The sequence below is a fragment of the Artemia sp. Qi Xiang Cuo genome, chromosome 19, assembly GCF_049724085.1.
Source record: "Artemia sp. Qi Xiang Cuo chromosome 19, ASM4972408v1, whole genome shotgun sequence".
NCBI classification, from domain to species: domain Eukaryota; kingdom Metazoa; phylum Arthropoda; class Branchiopoda; order Anostraca; family Artemiidae; genus Artemia; species Artemia sp. Qi Xiang Cuo.
The window spans coordinates 20,995,072-21,020,206 of NC_142812.1; the positions used below are offsets into that span (position 1 = coordinate 20,995,072).

Consider the following 25,135-nt stretch of genomic DNA (forward strand, 5'->3'; position numbering starts at 1 on the left):
AATTACATACCGTATCCAATATGGTTAATGACCTTCGTAATTTCGTCATTTAATGACGAAATGCTGCATTATTATAGCTAGACTGCTATCTTTACAAAATGGAAGTAGTCTGTAGCCCTTAGAGTTTTCTTTTTCTACACCGAAGTAATCTAGACTAGAATACCGTCATTCCCTATGTCTACCAACCCGTTATAATCTCCTAATAAAAACACCATATTACCGAAAATATTTTTTTTTGTACCCTTTTTAAGCAGAATATCTGTTTTGCAAGGTTTCACTTTAGAACAGTATTTTTAAAGGTTATCCAAAGTCAGTGCTCTCTAGAAGGAGAAGGAGTGGAGGTAGGTACTTCAAAATACCACCTGGGTGTTTTACGCATCACACTGTATGTCTATTTGTATATATGTCACACACTGTATGTCTACTTATCTATTTGAGTCACTACTATTACCGTCAGTCAGTTCTGAAGAGGAATATACTATATGATTGATACCGTCCAATTTTTAGTCATGAAAAGAGAGGCTAGCCTTCTGTTATTAATACCTTTCCATCCTAAACAAGATTTACCAGTTTCCTTATTTATCATGAGCCCTACTCCGTGTCTATGTATCTCATCCTTCCTGCGAGAGTAAATAAATTCTATTTGACCTAGTTTGATGCCTCCAGTTGTGAGGGATTTCCATCAAAGAAATTCCAGAAACCTGGATGAGTGCAGATGAACATACTTTTAGGGGCACTGTGGAAACCCTCCGTGGCATTGGTAGTTTTTGCCCCAAGCCGCATGAGCCCAAAACAGCAACATACACACTTCCTCGATCCCAATCTATTCCAATCCCCCTATTTTTAGACCCCCCCCCCAGGAAATTCCAACTTCCTTTAAATCTTTCTTTGATGCATCCTCCCACCCTAATCAGGGACGACCTGCTTTGCGTTTTGCCCAAAATTATTCAGGATGAATGTGGGGAGGTGTATGTCCGAGGGAGACATTCCCAAAGAGAGGAATTTTCTGGGGGAGGAGAATTTTACACGTAGGAACACAAACTTTTTGGCTTTTGCGTATAACGCAAATTGGTCATCTATTAATTAAAATTACAAAGAATGGTGCTTTGAAGGAAAACACCCCAGTAGGATACGGCTCTGTTACTTCCTGACCCTAAATCAAACGGTTCATGAGAACAAAGTGTAAGTAAGGAGTGACCCAGTTCAGTAATAACCAAAACTCTAATAAAAAGTTATTATGCTAACTCAAAGTTTATTATGCTGATTCAAAATATGTAAAATTCAACAAGTTTAGTGGTACCAATCAAAAGTTACGAGCCTGGGAAAATTCGCCTGATTTTTCAAATGAGGGGGAGACAACCCCTAAAATTTAAAGAATCTCAATGAAAATCACATCATCAGATTCAACTGACCGTAAACCCTATTGTAAAAGTTTTAAGCTCCTATATAGAAAAATGTGTAATTTTTCTATTTTTTTCAGAAGAAAGATCACAGATGTGTGTTTAATTTTTTCCCCAGGGGTGATCGTATCGAAGTAATGGTCCTAAAGGATTACGATAAGTCACATTAGAACAAAAATTAAAATTGCTAGTGCCCTTTTTAAGTGACCGAAAACAACAAAGGGCAACTGGCCCCCCTTCCACGCTCCTTTTTTCCAAAAGTTATCTGATTAAAATTTTGAGATAGTCATTTTGTTCAGTATAGTTGAAATATTAAATAACTGTGTCTTTAGGGGTAAAATGATATCTGCAGTCCGTGGAGAGATGTCTATAAGTTATTAAGTTTGCCAATTGTTTACGCATAGTGTTTGTTATTGGGAAGTATATAAATATTTTTTTTAGGGGGATTTCGCTTTGGGTAGAATTTCATAGGGAGAATCTTCCTTGGGTAGGGAAAATTTCCGAGGGGCGTACGGTCCTGGGTAAATTTTACACTGGGGGGGTGGGGGTATAATAGAATGCCTACACGATTTTTATTTGAAATTGTGTTACATTATCTTTGCCAACTCAATTGTGCGTGTGGAGATATTCCGGAGAAATTACCCAGGGCTCTTTTTCCGTGTACTTTGATTTCTGGGAAAAAAATTCCACGGAAGGGGGTATTTACGGGGTGAGGTTTTTTCTGTCTGTCTGTGTGTTTGTATGCATTTTTATCCATCAGTCTGTGCATCTATGTGTCTCTTTCCTGTCTATCTTTGCGTCTGTTTGTCTTTTTGTATATCTGTGTGTGTCGTTTTGTCCGTGTGTATGTGTGTCTATGTGTCTTTTTGTGTATAATCTCGTATACCCCTTTAATTAAAGCAAGAAAGTGGAAAGAGTAACCTCCCGAGTCAATCATGTTCCAAAATTGATTATGTTTGCTTCGCTATACATGTATCTAACATGTTGTATCTTATATCTGGATAAAAAGTAGGTGATAAATTAAGTCCAAAAGGAATATCTCTTTTAGTTGTTTATCTAGATTTTGCTAAATAAAAATAAAACCTTTACCTGTCTTTCTTCAAAGTATCCTTAATAAGATCTAAAACCTATGACAAATTAAAACAAAACAAGGCACACATTGGAAGAACTTGAGCAAATGCCCCCTATGCATAATATACACCGGATTTTTTAATTCCTCCACATTCTATCCATTTTATACACTTGCTATCAATTTTATGACATCACATAATTTGTTGGGCTGCAGTTTACCAACACTACTAGTTATGTATAGAAGATAAGTTTGTGTTTTTGTCTACAGTTTATTTTTCCTTTGCTATATTGATGTCCATGCCTTCGTAGCTAACGATTAGTTTTAAAACACAAGTTTATACATAAGAAGGGTATCCATAAAGGAGGACTCGGGTGGCAGCTGTCATCTAGATAATGGGTATTAGCCGAAGTATAGGCCAAAGAGGGAACTTTGAATTGAATGTTCCATCTGCATCACGAGACCCCAGACAAAATGTTTTGTTTAAACTTTTGAAATAATTAATCACTTAATTTAAATTTTAGAATATGTCAGCCTATATGTCAGTTGGATTTACGAAGAGTGTGGATTTTTCTATAGCTTATTTTGCAGCACCTGTCATTACTACAAGTTCCTAGTGTGCCACTAGCCATTTACACAGTTGGATTACTAGAATGTATGTATGCTTTAACGTTGGCCAAAGGGGACCAGTAGTGTGTTTTGGTGGAATAAGTTTCCAAGGACGATGGTAATAACAGTTGGATGTGAAGCACTCTTCCCTAGATCTTTTGAGCCTCCAAAGGAACCGAATAAGAGAAATTGATTTGCGAACCCATAATCGAGACTTAGTTAGAAAATAGTTGATTTTATTCTGGAGTAAGAGTAATTCTAAGTGTTACAACATCCTAGCCTTGCGTATTCGACATCCGTATGTATTCTACATCCGTGAGAATACATAGTTGTTTTAAATAAAGGTAAAGACTAACAGCTGTTCTACTTCATCAAACAAAAATAGCGCTCCTTGAATCAGCATTTAGCTGGTTGAAACCCTTGCCATCACTGAGAAATGTTAGGATAGCGGGTGCTAGAGAGGGAAACAAGTTCAAAAATGGTCAGAAAAGGCAGACATGAAAATGACAGCAATTGGAAAAGAAAGACCCAAACCATGAAGCCCAACAGTGTTACCTCCAATGGTAGTTCCCAGTGAGGTGCCACTTCAGTCAAAGCCATATATTTAGGTGCCAAGAACAGGTAAATTAACCTTAGAGTGAACATCTATCAAGGAAATAAGAACATTTCTAAGTACTCAGAATTTATGCTTAAACATTTTTGCATTTATTAATAAATTTCAGATACAAATTCAGATATCAAACATAAGAAATAAACTTCAAGTCAACGGAGAAAATAAAAATGGCTATAAACGCACTGGTTGTGGAGGCTGTAAAGGCTATGGTCGCGGAGGGTGCATTCTGAAAATAAGAAATGTGCGAACGATTAATCCTATCAAAAATTTGACAAAAGAAAAGTGTGTCATTAGAAACATAAAAATTGTCGTTTTTATTGCACAGGCAAATATTCACACTAGGGCCGTATCCAGGAGGTTAAAAAGTTCGACCCCCCTCCTCACCCGAAAATTTTTTCCTAATCATAAATTGGTATTAAACATTCAGGCGAAGAACCCTTATTTCAGAGTTTTAGACATAATCCACGGGAATCAAACCTTTTCTTCTTGATTCTTTTGGTATCCTTTTTTAATTTTTTTATTGAAAATGTTGCCAGATATAGCCACAGTTGAAGACAGTGATATAGTGATAAATGTGCTTTTAATTTTTCATTAAAAGAATCTTGTTTTAAACAGATATATTTGATGCAAAAACAAATTGTTGGTGTTTGCATTAATAGTCTTCGTAAGCTTCCACATAACTTCCTCGTCCTTCTTCGTCTTCCTCGTCCTCATCTTCGTCTTCCTCGTCCTCTTCTTCCTCATAAAAGTCTCCCTCTTCTTCGTCAGCTTCCACATAACTTCCTCGTCCTTCTTCGTCTTCCTCGTCCTCATCTTCGTCTTCCTCGTCCTCTTCTTCCTCATAAAAGTCTCCCTCTTCTTCGTCAGCTTTCACATAACTTCCTCGTCCTTCTTCGTCTTCCTCGACCTCATCTTCGTCTTCCTCGTCCTCATCTTCGTCTTCCTCGTCTATAAATTACAAAAAAATGAGATAGGAAATGTTCCAAAATAACATAACTAGGATATACCCAATATATATTACAAAATACAAACCATAACAAATAAATAAAAAGTAACAGACACAACCGTATGAGGAGGAAAAGTTATAGACTTCATCCAGAGCCAAGAAATACTTTGAACCTACTTGCTGAACTCGTACACGATACTGCAAGAAAATAATATATTCCCAGGAGGAAGAGCTAAGATCCTAGTGGTTGGGTGCAACTAGTTTTGTAAAATTACCGTAAAATAAAAAATCGGTAAGTAAAATTGATAAAACAAGGCACTCTCTAGGAAACAAAGAGTAAAATTTGTGTTTTAGAGTTGCCCTGTAGCTACAAGAACAGTTGAGAATTTCTTTTAAGCATCACTTCTAGATTTTAATGACTTTTTTAATGATTTTGATTTTCCTGGGCCTAAAAAAGGTAATGCCCCTTCATCTAGAGTTTCATCAATTTAATTAACTGTCTAGTTTATCCCTCTGGTAATCTTGTGCTTAGGGTAATACCTAAGCAATTGAACAGTGCCTGATTTCGAACATCCATTTTGTAAAAAAAAATTATCATTATTTGAGAGTAAAATCATATCAGTTGTTTTTTATTCATTTAAACCTAAGAAATGTATATTTGAATAGCCGTATTCAGCCAAATTCCTTATATCATATAAATGGTATTTTTTATTTATTTATAGAAGTACCAAATACAATTAAAAAAGGTTTGTAGCACATTGATGACTTTGAACTAAGCAGTAAGCACTGGATCATAAGAGTGGAACATTCAGTCATTTTCACAGCCATTAAGACCGTCTTCAATAGGATTTGTTTGCAAATAAAGCTCCTCTCCTTCAGACTTGGATTCTGATTCAGGTGACTGTGCCTGTTCCGAAGCCCCCCCCCCCTCCCGAACAAAAGTACTGGATACGGCCCTGAGGATTATATATCAATATCTGCCTCCACCCTCCCATCACCTCTCCGTTAAAGCTGATTCTGTATTTATCTGAAAATTCTGTCAAAACAACTGTTGAAGCACAATTCCGTTAATTCAGTGGCAATTTGTTGAAAAGCAGGCTAAATCTTAGAAACAGGGCACTGGAACTTTCGATTTCCAATTGACTGAGCCCCCTTCAAAGATTATTCGACCACCCGTTCCACATGAAGTGCCTCTGGGAAAAATAAATGAAAAAATATTGATACATTGAACCCTTATGGGTCTTTATCATAGGTAATGCAATACGATTGCCCATGACTAAAAAAGGAGAGTAGAAATTTCAATTTTCCTTCTAATGAAAATCTAGAATTATCCAAGGCGAAAATAGGACGCAATTTATCGCAGGGGAGGCGGATACTCAATGGCGGGTATTTTCAGTGGGAGGGGGAGGGGTAAACACAGTCTTCCGAAAAAAACGGCATAAATACAAGATATTCATTTATTTATTATTGTATTTTTTTGTTTGGACCAGGGCACTTCGTATCGAAGGAGTTGTCGTAGAAACTTTGAAAAGGGCTCATTCGATCGTAAATTGAGAAGGCTATTACCCTTAGTAACAGTCAGAAGTGATTGGAAGGGAACTAACCCCCTCCCACACCTGACATTTCCCAACACATTCAATAAAAATTTTGAGATAGCCATTTAGTTCAAAGTAGTTAAAAGATCCAGAAATTATGTCTTTGAGGATAACACCCCCCCCCCCGCAGCCCTCAGGGCAATAGATGTAAGTTATGCCCTGGGGGCACTTAAGGTTTATATAGAAAGGATGATCGTATAAAATTCGACAGGGGCTAATTAGATCGCTAATCTGAAGTTTCAGTGCTCTTTTTGAGATTCAGAGTGATCGGAGGGTGGATATCCCCCCCCAACCTCGTATTTTCCTGAAATGCATCTGATAGAAATTTTGAGATGGCCATTTGTTGTCGTAGAAACTTCGAAAAGATCTCATTTGATTGAAAATTGAAAGGGCTAGTGCCCTATTTGATAGTAAAAAGTGATTGGAGGGCAACTAACCCCCCTCCGACGCACACCATTTCTCCAAACACATTTAATCAAAATTTGGAAGCCATTTTCTTCAACGTAATTGAAAGGTCCCGAAATTATGTCTTTGAGGATCACAACCCCCCCTCCCCTACAGCGGTCAGGGCAAGGGTTATAATTTATGCCCTTGGGGCGTATAAGGTATATATAGAAAGGGTCATCGTAAACACTCCGGAATGGGGTCATTTGATTGAAAATCAAATTTTCTAGTGCCTTTGTTGAGATTCAGAGAGATCAGAGGGTGGATACCCTCCCCCACAACTCGTATTTTCCCGAAATACATCTAATACAAAATATTGAGAAGGCCATTTGTTGCCGTAGAAACTTTGAAAAGAGCTCATTCGATTGGAAATTGAAAGGGCTAGTGCTGTTTTAATAGTCGAAAGTGATTTTCCTATGCAAATTCCCAAACGCCGGTATTTTCTTAGTAGGTGATGCTAATGATCTAAAGTTAAATTACCTTTGTAGTTCCCTAAACTTAAAACAAATAGTAAAAATACCAACAACAAAAGAAAATTCAACTCTTGATTTGATTTACACCAATTTGCAGACTTTATATGCCCCTCCTGTTCCCTTGCCCCTGTTGGGAGGAATTTACTATTTTTATTTATTAGCAAAGCCTCTCAACAGCTTTAATCATACTTCTTTTGTTACTTAGTTCTCTTATTGCCCAATTTCCAATGATGGCCTTTACACATTTGGATCTTGTATTACCACTGAAAACTGGCTGTCCTACAAATAAACAAATGAAATTAATTTTAAAGTCACTAAATTCCAAAATCTGATTTAAACAAAATACATAAATACCTTCCCTGTGAAAAAAGTAAAAACATTTTCTAATGACAAACCATACATTACTAGCCAATTGAAAAAACTAATTATAGTTAAATTGAATCTACTAAAGAGCTGTAAAACATCCAAAGCGAACTCACTGCATAAACGTATAAAAAAAGAAATACGCAGATCTGCTTCTTCATATTAGATATGCAACGTCCTAGATTTAGTTTCTACAAAGCCAAAACAATGGTATAATAGAATAAAGAAAATTTGTGGGAAAACACACAATAATATAGATTTCCATTTCCAAGAAGACCCTTCAGTTACAGCCAATGATCTGAACAGGTTTCTTTCTTCCATAGTTCAGAACCTTCCTCCCCTTTCTTTTGACACTCCTTATGATTTGTGCTCTCTTAATTTTCCCGTTATTTCGCCCTCTGATGTAGAGGCAAAAATTAAGAACATTAAAAAGTGTAGTGCATGTCCATTAGACATTCCGATTGTACTAATTAAAGCCTTTGCCGACAACCTCTCAGAGCCTCTGTCCTTACTTTTTAATGAAATTACATCTACTGGTGAATTTCCAAATTGTTGGAAATTAGGTTTTATTACTCCAGTAAAAAAGAAAGGTAAAAATCATGATTTTGATGGTGTCCGTCCCATTACTCTTACTCCAGTTTTTTTTAAGTTATATGAAAGCTTTTTAGCTGAGTTGTTGAAAGTTAAAATAATCCCAAATGTTGACTAAAGACAATTTGGAAACCTATGCTCTATATCTACTACCCACTATTTTGTTTACCTTATGGACACAATAAGCTAAACACTCGAAAACCCCAATACCTGGCTCAATGTTATCGCTGTTGACTTGCAAAAAGCTTTTGATTCAATCAACCACAATATACTATTAGGAAAGCTATCTAATGACTTTCAAGTTGACCCTTATTTAATTAGAATAATTGCGTCTTTCCCCTCTAACAGAACGTAAGTCGTGAAATACCTGAATGTATATTCTGATCCCCTTCCTATTTATAATGGTATGCCCCAAAGAGCCCTCTTAGGTCCAATTTCATTTCTTGCAAGGAAAAGTAACCTTGGTCTTTATTTCCCGGATAGATGGATATTCGTCGATGATCTAAATGTGTTAGCGACAAGTTCCAAAAATTCCAAAAGCAACCCAATATACATGTTAGAATCCAAATCAGCCAAAGCTCTCACAGATGATATAAAAATGCACCCTTTAAAGCAGACTGTTCTTGCTATTAATTTCCTTTGAGCTCCTCCGGTTTTCTCCTGTCCAATCCCCTCTGAAAAGGCCGTTACCACCACGAAATTACTGGGCGTTACCAACTCTTGCAACTTACAATGGTATTTTCATATTTATGACCTCTTAAAACGTGCAATGCCACATTTTTCTTCCTTAAACTCATCAAAAAATTTAAATGCCTTAAATCGCGCTGTTTGAGGATTTTCCTGTCATTTGTACGCCCAACCCTTGAGTACGCCTGTCCTGTTTGGCATCCTGGCATTTCAATTGAATTGTCGGACAGAATAGAGGCAGTACAAAAAAGGTGCCTAAGAATTATCTTCAATGAGAGTAAAGTACCTTATATTTCCCTTCTTAGGAGAGCTAACCTTGTCTTCCTTAAGGAAAGGAGAGCAAAAATTACCTTGCGTTTTGCTAACAGTGCCCTTCATAACCCTCGAACAACTCCCTTTTTCCCTGGTCACTCTTCACCCCTTAGACCCCGCCTCCCGCGTTCATTGTCAACAAAAATCCCCCCTTCTCGCCCCAATAAGAGTTTGCACGTAAAGATATGGACGAACCTTTATCCCGTACTTGGTTAACATTTTCAACCACTGCATCTCCGCTGCCCCCCCCCCCTCCCTCGCTCTTTAACACCTATTTTTTAATTTGATGCCCAGTTTTAGAATTTGGAGTGTGTATATTTATTATTGTTATTCCCAATACAACTTATGTTTTTTTTTTGTTTTTTTTTGCTGAAGTTTTTCGGTTTTAAAATTTTGGTTGAAAAATTTGCCGTATAATTTTATTAGTTTAATTTGTAATTTGTTTTTTTTTTTAAAGTTTTTACTTATTTGACATTGACCCTTTTATAATTTTCTGTTGTTGTTTGATTGTTTGTTTTTGTTATTCTTTTTTCGCTGTATTTGACGCTAAAGTGCGAATTCGGTCCTTTTGGGCTTGTGATAGCCATTTTTCAGCAATAAATCGTATCTTATCTTATTTTATTGGAGGGCAACTAATTCTCTTCCCACACATACCATTTCCTCACGTAGTTGAAAGGTTCTGAAATTATGTTTTTGAGGATGACAACCCCCCTACAGCCCCCAGGGCAAGGGTTGTAAGTTATACCCTAGGGGCATATTAGGTATATATAGAAAGGGAGATCGTATAAACTTCGAAGGGGGCTCATTGGATTGGTAATCAGAAGTTCTAGTGCCATTTTTAAGATTTAAAGTTCTCAGAGGGTGGATACCCCCCCCACACACCTCGTAATTTCCCGAAATGCATTTGATAGAAATTTTTAGATGGCCATTTGTTGCCGAAGAAACTTCGAAAACAGCTCATTCGATTAAATATTGAAAAATCCAGTCCCCTTCTTAATACACGAAAGTAATTGGAGGGCAACTAACCTGCCTTCCACGCCCACCATTTCCTCAAACACGTTCAATAAAAATTTTTAGATAGCCATTTTGTTCAAAGTAATTGAAAGGTCTGGGAATTATGTCATTGAGGATGACGACCCCCACAGCCCTCATGACAAGGCTTGTAAGTTATGTCATGGGGGCATATAAGGTATATATACAAAGGGTGATCGTATAAACCTTGAAGGGGGCTCATTGGATTGGTAATAATAAGTTCTAGTTCCCTTTTTAAGATTCAGTGTTTGAAGGGTGGATATCCCACCAAACCTCATACTTTCACGTATTGCATCTGATACAAATTGTGAGATGGTCATTTGCTGTCAAAGAAACTTTGAAAACAGCTTATTCGATTGGAAATTGAAAGGACCAGTGCCCTTTTTAATAGTTAAAAGTGATTGGAGGGCAACTAACTCTCCTCCCACGCCCACCATTTCCTCAAACACATCCAATAAAAGTTTTCAGATAGCCATTTTGTTTAACGTAATTGAAAGGTCTGTAAATTATGTCTTTAACGATGACAAACCCGTTGTAAGTTATGCCCTGGGGCATATAAGGTATATATAGAAAGGGTGATCGTAAAACCTTTGGAGGAGGCAGATTGGACTGGTAATCAGAAGTTTCTAGTGCCCTTTTTAAGATTCAGAGTAATCAGAGGGTGGATACCCCCCCTCACATTTTCCCAGAATTTATATGATTTTAATTTTGAGATAGCCATTTGTTGTTTTAGAAACTTCGAAAGCAGCTTATCCGACTGAAAACCGCAAGTGCAAATCCCTTTTTTACTAGTCGGAACGGATTGGAGGGCAACAAACCCCCTTCCAACACCCACAATTTCCCCAAATCACATCCAATAAAAATTTTCAGACATACATTTTTTTCAACGTAATTGAACGGTCCATACATTTTGTATGATACTGGCACCCCCCCCCCCAATCGCCCACAGGGCCCGGGGTGTAAGCTAAGTCCGGGGGACATATAAGGTATATATAGAAAGGATTATCGTAAAAACTTTGGAGGGGGGCTCATTTGATTCGTAATCGAAGTTCTAGTGCCCTTTCTGAGACTCAGAGTGATCAGAGGGTGGATAAATCCCCCCACACTTCATATTTTCCCGAAATGCATCTGATAAAAATTTTGAGATGGCCATTTGTTGTCATAAAAATTTCAAAAACAGCTCATTCGATTGTAAATTCAAAGGACCAGTGCCCTTATTATGTGTTTGACAACCATAATACCTTCTAAAGACCAGGACATAATTTGCACTTTACTGAAAAAAAACCGGCTGTGGATTGTCAGTTTAGTATGCATATACTGATATATATTCCTTAAAGTTTAATGTTTTTTAATTTATTAGAGTTAAAAAAAGATAAAACACTGTAAATATATTTTGTTTATTTATATCGGACAACAAATAACCGAGTGAAACTCAAAACGAGCAAAAATTAACATGAGTAGAACTGACAATACCCATGCCTTCTCAAGACCAGAACATAAATCGCTCTTTGCTGAAAACAAAATACATTTAAAATGTTTTCACTTTGTTTTTACTTGTTTAAAATGTTTTTACTAGATATATGAAGAGGGAAGTCTTCCCCATTGCACTCCATTTACAGCGCGTGTGTCTGGAGCCCTTTTAAAGAGCAACAAGAGATTGGAGGGCAAGCAGTTTTTCTCTCAAGCCCATTCATTTTCCAATCGCATCCAGTCAAAATTTGGAGACTGCAATTTCGTTCAGCATAGTAGAACGGTCCAGCCACTATGTCTTTAGGGATATTAGGCATGTCAACCCCCCACAATTATGCAATTGGCTCAAGTACGAGGAGGGACCCAATAGACGCGGACAGAAGTATGCCCTATTGTCAGATAAGAAAGGTACTATTTGGTACTTTAAAAGTATCTTTCTTATCCGGCAATATTGTGAAAAGTGCATGCGCATTCTAGACATGGGGAATTTTGTCTAAAAACAAGGCGGGAATTTTGCCTAAAAACAAGGGGTGGGATTGGCTAGTGACAGCATATATTTTCAAATATATCCAAAGCAACAAACATAACCAACAAACAACATAACCAACAATCAACATAACCATCACACAACAAACATCCAACAAATATAACCAACAAACACGAACATAACCATCAAATAAAACCAACAACAAACATAATCAACAACAACAAACACAGCCAACAAACATAACCAACAAACATCAAACATTACATTACCAACAAACATAACTTAACCAACAAACATCAAACATAACCATCAAAAAACAACAAAACATAACCATCAAACATAACCAACAACAACAAACATAACCAACACCCAATAAATATAACATAACCAACATCCAACAAACATAAAACATAACCAAAAAACATAACAAACCACATATCCATCAAATATAACAAACATCAATCATAACCAACCAACATATGTTAATTTCCCTGTGCTAGAAAGTTTAAAAAAAATTGTCCGAATCAGCATTCGAAGGGGAGGGCATGTGTTCGGAAGCAGACTGGCCCCACTACTGATACCTTGACCAGAATTTTTTTCTTTTTCAATGTCAATATCCGATAACGCTTAAAGAAAACGCTAAATGATCCTTAACTTTAATCTCAGAACCTTTAATATTAGTCTAAGACTGTCAATCTTCTTCCTGGAGATTCTGACGTTTCGTAAACTAGAAAAATTCAAATGAAAACCCTGGATTTTATTTGAACAGTTCAACTTACCTATTATGGTAAAGATTCTGAGAAAAGAAAAAACCCTTATAAAAACAAACTTACATGAAGAAAACATAAGAAAAGGGATTTGGGATCCCTTGTTTAAATTTTGACTCCTAGATAAAACCAAAGATTATAAGTAAATTACAAATGTTGAAACTGGGCTATTATTGGGGACATTTCTTGGAATTTTTTAAGGTTTGTAATTATATTTTTCCAGAAACTAAGATCAGACACTAATCGCTACACTAAACACCAAATACTAGATTGCTGGGGTCATCTGTTATGACACTAGCGCCAGTTTTCACTCTTATAAGTTACCTTCACTCTTCGAATAAAACCACAAAAAGCTGAAAAGAGGGCAAGTTAGGAAAAAAAAACGAAGACGTTTTTAGTTCTCAGTCCAGGGCCCGTAGCAAAGACCAAAGGCACATGTATAAAGAGGCAGGTAAATGTTTCAAGGTGAAACCTCTTGTCTTAACATATTGCACAGCATGCAGCAGAACAGAATCGAAAATTTAACTACAGTCACGATACGTCCATCAAAATGACGAAACATAGCAAAATTACCTCCATATTTTGATTTATTGGCAGGAGATTCTTCATCAATATCGAATTCAGGGGCAGCCCGTTTCGCCAAGGATTTCATCAAATACATCTTTTTGTCCCCGGCAATTTGTATCTTTTTCTCTTCTTTTTCCCGAGCAAGATCATCCAACTAATGAATGACAACGTATTTTAATAGATTTATTGATGCAAATAACACTAGAAAAATATGAATTCATAATTTAAATTGTCCTGCAATAAAAGCTTACTGGCCAAAATGTTTAGGGTTGCATCACAGTTGCTGTCTTGTACCCCATCAGAGTTACTGCAACAGCTGCGACCCAGTAAAGAGCGAACCACATCCACAGCCACAGCTACTAATTATCGAAAAAAAGCGTTTTAAAATAAATTTTCAAATCTAAAACAATTAACACCTAACACTTATTAAGGAATCCAGTTTACCAAACTCACTATATTCACGCTTGGACACATTGTCAAGTTTGCTATACTCAGTTAACCATTGTTTATAAACCAGTAACTAATTCAGTTGAAACTATAGAGCCTGCTTTCGAAAAGAATGTCCTCTGTGGAAACACAGGAGTAGGAATTTAGTGGATTTGAGTAACCGAAATAACGTGGATTTTCAAATTGAAGGCAGTTCCATTCGTAAGGGATTCAACCAGCGTGAGCTGATTGAATTGATAAGCGATTTGTAAATACCCAAAGAAGATTCAAGGCTGATACGTCAAGAATGCAAAAGAAGAAAAACTCTCTTGAAAAGGAAGACAAAATTTCTCAATTTCGATCAAGAGAATGTGCGTTTCGGCAGTGTCTTTTAAGTGACCATGGCTTCGTTTGTTGCCATAACGTGCATGTTCAACGGAAAAATGTGGAATTTCAGCCTATAACTCACTGAATGGTGAAAGAACTCAAAGCAGAACTTGAAGTATGTCTCCTCTATAAGTAAAACTTCTTTCGTTCAGTCTAAGCAAACCTTTCAGTTTGTTTACGTAAAGAATATTAAATAAAGTCATTTATTTGTTTCGAAATCAGACCAATAGGGTCATAAGTGTCCACCTTAAAATAGTCTGCTTCCTCCTTAGATAGCAACATAGGACACCAGGTACCCTTATTTTTCTTTTCTGTGTGACAGCAGAGGTGGTGAAAAGCATTGAGTGCGCTCAAATTGATCTTAAATATTTTACCTGAAACTTTGTAATCTAAGAATTGTGTATCATCCTATTGTTATAAAAAAAGAAGAAAAGAATCACATCTGAATATAAAACTAGATCTCATGAAAAAAATTGTAAACAATTTGTTTTACGAAGAGACAGTTTCAAGGATCTCAATAAAGTATTTACCACATTTACAGGAGCATAAAATTATATTCAAATTGTCAAGCAGCTCTTGAAGAACTTCTTTGAAATACTTGGTTGCACGATAAGCATCAAATTACTTTTTCTACAATGCCAACTTTAGGAAAACCTTGGTGCGATCAGTAATAAGAAAGGTGAAAGTTTTTGCAAAGACTAGAGGGTCATATAGAGACACGGTGTCAAAGAAGCTGGGATCCACATATAATCAAGCGAAAATGTTCATGGCTCGAACACCCCAAAAAAATAATGCAAATAAAATACTTACCTTAACTCGGTAGGGATCATTCAGGAAATTGTATTTATAGGGAGGAAAGAGAAACTTTCCTTGCAAAAAATAAATCCTTTAACAACAAGATCAACTATATTTCCATATTGCCTATATTTCCATATTGTCCAATGAGCCCAACTTAGACAGATTTAGTTGGATCCAACTAGTGGCGGTCATTAAAATGAATTCCTAACATTTTTTTTTAGACAATTAGCCTGGAAAATATGCAACATAGCTTCTATCTTTCTCAATTTTTGAACGGCCAACTTTCTGTGGCCTACTTAATCCCCATCATTTCTCTACCTTTTTGTATCAAAATATTAGTTCAAAATCCAATTATAAGATAGGCGAATAAAACTGTCAGGAACAAATTTAAAGCCCAAATTACAGCTAGCGAAAGTCTAAAAAATTCTGTAAAAATCTAGTCTTGTCTTGATTCAAGATTATCTTACGAGTCTCATTGTTTTGGACAGCAGGATTTATTAAAAAGTTCCTGGGATCTCAGTAGGGTTGCTTTACTAAGTCTGAATTTTAGTTTGAGGTTGTGACCAACATCCCTAAACTATATCAAACCCCTTTAAGAAGGGACATAGTTGATTTATGAGGCTGAAAACACACGTTTTTAAGAGAAAAAATTACCTTAAATAAGACTTTTCTAGGGCAAGGGGGGAGGAAGCTGGTCACAGTGGTTATTCATCGATGTGAATGTAGTCCACCATCGTTCTGTGATTGGTACCCAAAAAATGGCACCAGAGCCACCAGCCTCAGAAACTAGCTACCTGTGAGTCTCCAAATCGAACCACGATTCAAATAGAATTTGATTTTTTTTTTGGTAAAAAAAAACAAACACAATTTTTCTTACTTTTCTCTGGCAGTTCTTCACTTTCTTCAATGAAGACTTTGTTCTTAGGTAGAATGAAAGCATGGAATTTAATAATTAAAATTAAAACCTTCCTTGATCAAAGACTTTTTTCAAACACCTATCTTCCAACCAACCAATAATGCCATGAGAGAACACAAAAAAATGAAAACGAAATCAGTCCAAATAAATCATAGGGAGCGCAATAGCACTGCCAAAGTAAAAAGCGATGTGGGTCCAATGTTTAATGTCTTTTGTTTAGGAACAGGGCACCTCGTATAGAAATAGTTGTCGTAAAAACTTCAAAAGGGGCTCATTCGATTTGAAATTAGGAGTTGTAGTGCCGTTTTTAATAGTCAAAAATGACAAGAGGGCAATTAACCTCCTCCCCCCAACACACCCATCATTTCTCCAACCATATCCAATCAAAATTTTGGAACAGACATTTTATTCAGCGTAGTTGAAAGATGGAGTAAATATGTCTTTAAGGATAACAAGACCCACCCCATATCTTTCATGGCAAGGGTTGAAAGTAATGCCTCAGAGGCAGATAAGGTTTTTATGGAAAAGGTGGTCATATAAACTTCGAAGGGGATTCATTAAATAGGAACTCAGAAGTTCAAGAGTCCTTTTCAAGAGTCAAAGTGATCAGAGCGCAACTACCCCTCACCTCCCCCCCCTCACGTTCTATTTTCCCTATATCCATCCAATGGAAATGTTAGATAGCCATTTGTTCAAAAAATAGTTGAGAAATCACATAAAAAGGATTTTCAGTTTGACAAAAACCCCCTGAGTCTGGGATAAGGGTTGTAAGTTATACCCCAGTGGCATATATGGTTTTTATGAAAGGGGTGGTCGTGTAAACTTTAGAAGAGGGTCATTTTAATGGAAATAAAAAGTTCTAGTTCCCTTCTAAAAGTCAAAAGTGATGGAGGGCAATAACTCCCCCTTCCTAACACCTACTTTTCCCCACTCAAATCCGATCAAAATTATGATATAGCCATTATTTTCAAAATAGCCCAAAGAGCATATAACGATGCCTTCAGGGTGGACACAACCCCCAGAACCAAGAGGCAAGGGTTTTAAGTTATACCCCAAGCATATAAAGTTTTTATGGAACGGGTGGTTGTATAAACTTGGGATTGGACGAGGCTAAATTGATTGGAAATTAGAATTTCTAGTGTCTTTTTAAAGAGTCAAAAATAAATGGAAGGAAACCAGTCCCCTACCCAAGCTTATCCTTCCCCAAAAGACATTCAATCAAAATTTTAAGAGAACTATTTTGTTCAGCATTGTTGGAAGGTCCATCAATTGTTTCTTTTGGGATGTCAATCTCCCCACAGTCCTCAGGGCAAGGACTGTAAGTTTAGCAATTCGTTCACTGCTTATGTATATAATATGTTATTGAGAAAGGTATGCATGTTTAAACTATATTTTCCAAAAAGACTAAGGGCATTCTGGTGACACTTTCAGAAAATGTTTAAGGGACTATTGATCTAAGTCAAAACACGTTATGTGTATTCGGATTGTCAAAAGGTTGTAACTCAGAAAAGACTTAAGTTGTCACAGCTTAATTTATTACTACTACTATTACTTCAACTCCTATTTCTATTGCAACTACTTGTAAGGCTAAAAGCAAATGAGATGAACATTTTAAAAAATCTATGAATATACAGGAAATCAAAAGAATGTATCAGGAATTTATTATATTAAGGTGAAACTTCCATGACTTGACAAGAGGGATGTTCAATTGACCAAAAGCCAATACGTTAATACTACTGCTGCTATAAGCACTTCCACTATTACTATTAATACTACAACTAGTAATACAAATACTACTTCTGTGACGACTATTACAACTAGGCTTATGGGTATGAAGGTGAAATATTTCGTGGAATCTTTAGGAGGGAAGGTGAACTGAATCACAATGAGCCATTTGTAAGCAGTTTGTCAAAAGGGCGTAACAGCAATGTACTAGGAACAGTTTGGTGTGTGAAGTTGAAACTAACAGGGCTTGTTGTGGAGGATCTTGAATTAACCAAAATAAAATATTTGCATCCTAATGCAACTACTTCAACTCATACTACTGCTACTATTATTGCTACTTCTACCACTACTACCGTTACTGACACTACAGCTAAGGCTTCTACAGCTGCTACTAGAACTAAGGGTATGAAGACATAAATTTTGGAAAATATTGAAACTGTATGGAACTAAAATGAAACAAACTATACCCTCACAGGTTGTCAAGAGGGCGTATCAGAAATTCTACAGGTATGGTTAATGGCATTAAGTTAAAACTTTCAGTGTGTATTGAAAGGAATGTTGAAGAAATAAAAGGTGCTATGCGCCTACTGCTATTAATGGTACTTCAATTGCTACTACTACGCGAGTTATAAGCATGAAGGTGAAGCCGTTAAAGAATATTTAGGCAGATATTGAACTGAATCATAACGAATTATGAGTAAGTAGATTTTCAAAAAGGTGACAGAAAAATCTCAAGAACGGCTTACATTATTAATTAGAACTTTAAGGGTAAGTAGTGGCGGATTTTGATGTAGAAAGAAGACACTATGTGTATAATAATAATACTACCACTAGAGTTACTGTAACTAATGACGGCAAGAGTATTAAGATGAAACTTTTAGGGATCGTTTAAGGCGAGTTTCAATTAAACGAAAAAACTATAGGCATACTGGTTTTCGAAAGGGCATATAAGCATTATCATGGGCAGCGCCGTTCTATAATAGCTAGAAATACCATTGGAACTTTTAAAGGAGCTAATACGATTGGAAATTAAAAATTCTAGCGCCCTTTTTAAGAATCAAAAGAGGCTGGAGGGCAGGCAGCCCTCCTCCCAAGCCCACTAGTAGTGAGGGGGTGCTGATTTGAACTATATAAAACCTACCAGACAGGTTTCTTGGCCAACCAGACAGGTTTCTGGGCCAATAGGTGTATGGAAATACTGCGGGTACACCATATACGGCAACCTAAATGGAATTTAAGGCTAGATAAAGTGAAATTATGTCACTTTTCTAGTTTTTCTAGACCAGTCTTGCCTATAGCTTAATATATTCAAATCTTTTGCCTATAAAATAGACTGTCGTGTTGGAGCATTTCACATTTTAAAAATCTCATTCAACGATTATAATAGATTATTTGCTCTGAATATTCAAATATGGAGAATTTTAAGAGAGTAAATGTGAGTACATTTTTTATTTTATATTAAAAGAATCCATTTTGTGCTGCATCAAGTTTTCACTGGCCTATATTGAACTAATGTGTAAACATGCTCTTATCAGATAGTGGAAAAACACCCTTTTCAGGTATGAGGATGTAAAGTGAATTGATTATTTTATGGTGAACCTGCCTGCCCTGTTTGAATATTTACTAAAAATTGAAAAAAGCAGGGTCTTTTTAATTAGAGTAGGAAGCTTTTTTTGAAAGTGCTAACATCTTTAGCGTAAAGAGCATGGTATTGAGGATGGGACGACTCTTCATATCCGAAAATCTGCCGAAACTAATATGAAAATTCCGTTTTAATTTTTCATGCATGATGAGCATAAAATCGAAGTGAACCTGCCTCTCTTTTTTGAACATTTACTAAAATTGAAACATATGGACTGTTTAATTAGCATAGGAAGCTTTTTTAAAAGAGCTAACAGCTTTAGTGTAAAAAGCAAGGTATTGAGGAGGGGAGAACCTTCATATCCGGAATAAATCTACCGAAACTAACATACAAATTGTTTTGATTTTTCATGCATGGTGAGCCAAAATCGAAGATAACCTGCCTCTCTGTTCTTATTATTTACTAAAATTGAAACACAGGGACTGTTTAATTAGAATAGGAAGCTTTTTTATGAGCTAACAGCTTTAGTGTAAAGAGCATGGTATTGAGGAGGGGGCAACCCTTCATATCGTGAAAAAGTCTGCCAAAACTAATATGCAAATTGTGTTTTAATTTTTTATCCCCGGTGAGCCAAAATCGAAGATAACCTGCCTCTCTTTTCTTATTATTTACTAAAATTGAAACACAGGGACTGCTTAATTAGAATATAAAGCTTTTTTCTGAGCTAACAGATTTAGAGTAAAGAGCATTTTAATAAGGAGTGGGCAACAGTTCATATTGTGAAAAAGTCTGAAAAAACTACTCCTTAAATTGTGTTTTAATTTTTCATTCCCGGTGAGCCAAAATCGAAGATAACCTGCCTCTCTCTTCTTATTATTTACTAAAATTGAAACACAGGGACTGATTAATTAGAATAGGAAGCTTTTTTATGAGCTAACAGCTTTAGTGTAAAGAGCATGGTATTGAGGAGGGGGCAACCCTTCATATCGTGAAAAAGTCTGCAAAAACTAATATGCAAATTGTGTTTTAATTTTTCATCCCCGTTGAGCCAAAATCGAAGATAACCTGCCTCCCTGTTCTGATTATTTACTAAAATTGAAACACATGGACTGTTTAATTAGAATAGGAAGCTTTTTTATGAGCTAACAGCTTTAGTGTAAATAGCATGGTAATGAGGAGGGGGCAACCCTTCATTTCGTGAAAAAGTCTGCCAAAATTAATACGTAAATTGTGTTTTAATTTTTCATCCCCGGTGAGCTAAAATCGAAGATAACCTGCCTCTCTGTTCTTATTATTTACTAAAATTGAAACACAGGGACTGTTTAGTTAGAATAGGAAGCTTTTTTATGAGTTAACAGCTTTAGTGTAAAAAGCAAGGTATTGAGAAGGGGGCAACCCTTCATATCGTGAAAAAGTCTGCCAAAACTAATATGCAAATTGTGTTTTAATTTTTCATCCCCGTAGAGCTAAAATCGAAGATAACTTGCCTCTCTGTTCTTATTATTTACTAAAATGAAACACAGGGACTGTTTAATTAGAATAGGAAGCTTTTTTATGAGCTAACAGCTTTAGTGTAAATAGCATGGTTTTGAGGAGTTGGCAACAGTTCATTTCGTTAAAAAGTCTGCAAAAACTAAGCCGCAAAGTTTGTTTTAATTTTATTTCCCCTGAGAGCTAAAATAGACTATAACCAGCATCTCTTTTGTGATTATGTACTAAAATCGAAACACAGGGACTTTTTAATTAGACTAGGAAGCTTTTTTATGAGCTAACAGCTTTAGTGTAAAAAGCAAGGTATTGAGGAGGGGGCAACCCTTCATATCGTGAAAAAGTCTGCCAAAATTAATATGCAAATTGTGTTTTAATTTTTCATCCCCGGTGAGCCAATATCGAAGATAACCTGCCTCTCTTTTCTTATTATTTACTAAAATTGAAACACAGGGACTGTTTAATTAGAATAGGAAGCTTTCTTATGAGCTAACAGCTTTAGTGTAAATAGCAAGGTATTGAGGAGGGGGCAACCCTTCATATCGTGAAAAAGTCTGCCAAAACTAATATGCAAATTGTGTTTTAATTTTTCATCCCCGGTGAGCGAAAATCGAAGATAACATGCCTCTCTGTTCTTATTATTTACTAAAATTGAAACACAGGGACTGTTTAATTAGAATAGGAAGCTTTTTTATGAGCTAACAGCTTTAGTGTAAAAAGCATGGTATTGAGGAGGGGGCAACCCTTCATATCGTGAAAAAGTCTGCCAAAACTAATATGAAAATTGTGTTTTAATTTTTCATCCCCGGTGAGCCAAAATCGAAGATAACTTGCCTCTCTGTTCTTATTATTTACTAAAATTGAAACACAGGGACTGTTTAATTAGAATAGGAAGCTTTTTTATGAGCTAACAGCTTTAGTGTAAAAAGCATGGTATTGAGGAGGGGTGAACCCTTCATATCGTGAAAAAGTCTGCCAAAACTAATATGCAAATTGTGTTTTAATTTTTCATCCCCGGTGAGCCAAAATCGAAGATAACCTGCCTCTCTGTTCTTATTATTTACTAAAATTGAAACACAGGGACTGTTTAATTAGAATAGGAAGCTTTTTTATGAGCTAACAGATTTAGTGTAAATAGCATGGTATTGATGAGGGGGCAACCGTTCATTTCGTGAAAAAGTCTGCCAAAACTAATACGCAAATTGTGTTTTAATATTTCATCCCCGTTGAGCAAAAATCGAAGATAACTTGCCTCCCTGTTCTGATTATTTACTAAAATTGAAACACAGGGACTGTTTAATTAGAATATGAAGCTTTTTTATGAGCTAACAGCTTTAGTGTAAAGAGCATTGTAATAAGGAGGGGGCAACCGTTCATTTCGTGAAAAAGTCTGCCAAAACTAATACGTAAATTGTGTGTTAATTTTTCATCCCCGTTGAGCCAAAATCGAAGATAACTTGCCTCTCTTTTCTTATTATTTACTAAAATTGAAACACAGTGACTGTTTAATTAGAATAGAAAGCTTTCTTATGAGCTAACAGCTTTAGTGTAAAGAGCATGGTATTGAGGAGGGGGCAACACTTCATATCGTGAAAAAGTCTGAAAAAACTAATAAGTAAATTGTTTTTTTATTTTTGATCCCCGTTGAGCCAAACTCGAATATACACAGACTCTCTTGGCTGATTATTTACTATAATTGAAACACAGGGACTGCTTAATTAGAATATAACGCTTTTTTATGAGATAACAGATGTAGGGTAAATAGCAATTGCTTAAGGAGGGGGCGCCAGTTCATTATCGTGAAAAAGTCTGCCAAAACTAATATGCAAATTGTGTTTTAATTTTTCATCCCCGGTGAGCCAAAATCGAAGATAACCTGCCTCTCTGTTCTTATTATTTACTAAAATTGAAACACAGGGACTGTTTAATTAGAATAGGAAGCTTTTTTATGAGCTAACAGCTTTAGTGTAAAGAGCATTGTATTAAGGAGGGGGCAACACTTCATATTGTGAAAAAGTCTGCCAAAACTAATACGTAAATTGTGTTTTAATTTTTCATTCCCGGTGAGCCAAAATCGAAGATAACCTGCCTCTCTGTTCTTATTATTTACTAAAATTGAAACACAGGGACTGTTTAATTAGAATATAAAGCTTTTTTATGAGCTAACAGCTTTAGTGTAAAGAGCATTGTAATGAGGAGGGGGCAACCATTCATTTTGTGAAAAAGTCTGCCAAAACTAATACGTAAATTGTGTTTTAATTTTTTATCCCCGTTGAGCCAAAATCGAAGATAACCTGCCTCTCTGTTCTTATTATTTAATAAAATTGAAACACATGGACTGTTTAATTAGAATAGGAAGCTTTTTTATGATCTAACAGCTTTAGTGTAAAGAGCATGGTATTGAGGAGGGGGCAACCCTTCATATTGTGAAAAAGTCTGCCAAAACTAATATGCAAATTGTGTTTTAATTTTTCATTCCCGGTGAGCCAAAATCGAACCTGCATAAGATGAAAAACATTCAGAAATTAAATAAAAAAAAGTTATTTTTAACTGAAAGTAAGGAGCGACAATAAAAGTCCTGCTTGATTTCTAATCAGGAAAATCGAAATACTTAACGACACAAGATAAGCTCCGACATTGCGGTTGACAAAATAGAGAATTGCCGAAAAATTAATTCAAAGTCAACCAAACGCGCATCGCTTTCAGAGTTTAAACGTGCTTTTTTAATTGAAGCATTTTTCCTGTTTTTATTATTCTACGAGCTGAAAGAGATTCGATTATCCGTCTTTGGGGGTGTGTGCCCGGTCAATGAAAAATTATTAGCTTATTTAAACAACAGAAATTTCTTTTAATTAGTTATATACAGCAATTTCTACAGTAAGAAGATGAAAATAATGAGTGTTTATACAATGCACGGATGTTAGTCAATGAAAAACTAACTTTAATTTTTATTTAAGATCAATTCTGCACAATATCCGGACCAGAAAATTATGAAGGTTATTGAAGATGCTACATCAAAATCAGATAAACAATATCATGACTTGATCGCTTGAAAGAGCATGGGCAGATCTCCGGTAATTATGTATGCACCTTCAACTGAAGGTGCTAACCAGGCCACATCCCACCAGCGAGCTAATGATGCACCCCACATGAACCCCTCCAATGAAGATGGATCTCTTGGCATAAATATAAGTAAATTTATCGATACATAAAAAAACATAGGAAGGTGAAACTAGCTTATAACGGACTAGCAAAATCGAACCGGTATTGAACCTTTAAGTTTTACGTTAACTTCTCTGATAGTTTAAAATCAACTAGTTTAGGGTTCAAGACATGGTTAATTATAGAAAAAAGGATGGTTGGGGACACAATAAACAATCTTTTCTTCTTTTTTTGCATATAAATTATATTATTACAAATTATGAATGGTAAATTAGCATCAAGTCAGGGGTTAGTTAATTATTGTTAAATTTTCTGACATGCCTTTCATCAGAGATCGAATCTTCTCTTTGTCTTAATAATTTAAAATCAGATAGTTGTGTGTATGTGAAGACATGGCTAATTGTTGAAAAAGGGGGAGGGAGTGGGGCACAAAAAACTTTTCTACTGATTATGCATAAATGAAAATAGAACTGATTAATAATTAATTTTTTCAACTTTATAAGACAGTAATAATTTTCAAAAGGAAAATATATTCCGTTTTTGTAGATTAAGAATGGCAAATTAGCATCAAGTCAGGGGCTAGATAGCCTTGTTATATTTTCTGATATGCCTTTCATTAGAAACTGAATCTTCTTGCTGTATTAATAATTTAAAATCAAGTAGTTGTGTATTAATTCATGGGTAATTGTAGAAACAAGGGGGTGGGGAACAAAACAAAATTTCTTCTTCTATTTTATTTTGCACAAATAAAAAAACTTATTAATTATCTTTTTTTACATTATAAGTCAGTACATAATTCACAAGAAAAATTAATTTTATTATTATAGTTTAACATCGGTGAATTACCCTCTCCAACATCAATTCAAGGATCAGATAATCTCATTGAGCCTACTCCAATATTAACACCGCCAATAGATTTTTTGAAAATCTATTAAAGGGGTAAAGGGGTTTGTTGAAAGTATTTTGGGGATGTAGGTAACCTGGATGGCTTGACCTGTGACATTGACATGAATGAGGACCCAGAATGGTCAAATAACTTTTTAAATGAATATTTTAGAGATACTCCCCCCACTCTTTTAATGGGTACCACACTGACTCAATCGCGTACACTTCAAGAACATAATATTCCAATAGACAAATTTGCCATAGCTGATCGACTTAATCCCAACAAATTGAAACTCATGCTCAGCGAGTTGGGGGATTTTAAACCACGCCCCAACCCTCTT

The 25,135-nt window shown here is 35.8% G+C and overlaps 1 protein-coding gene across 3 annotated transcripts in view; it reads right to left on the bottom strand.

Moving 5' to 3' along the window:
- Window positions 1-4,291: 4,291 nt before the first annotated feature.
- Window positions 4,292-25,135, bottom strand: part of LOC148940600 (uncharacterized) — a 179,219-nt gene continuing 158,375 nt past the window's right edge. Inside the window, exons 2-3 of one of the 3 annotated variants that reach the window (XM_089105264.1) lie at window positions 13,432-13,626; window positions 4,292-4,639 (exon numbers count right to left, since the gene is read on the bottom strand). In XM_089105264.1, the coding sequence (XP_088961390.1) occupies window positions 4,344-4,639; window positions 13,432-13,519 (384 nt within the window). In that variant the 5' untranslated portion in view covers window positions 13,520-13,626 and the 3' untranslated portion in view covers window positions 4,292-4,343. Of the gene's footprint in view, window positions 4,640-13,431; window positions 13,807-25,135 lie in introns of those variants that run through there. The other 2 variants (XM_089105265.1, XR_016143370.1) reach the window with 2 other exon arrangements.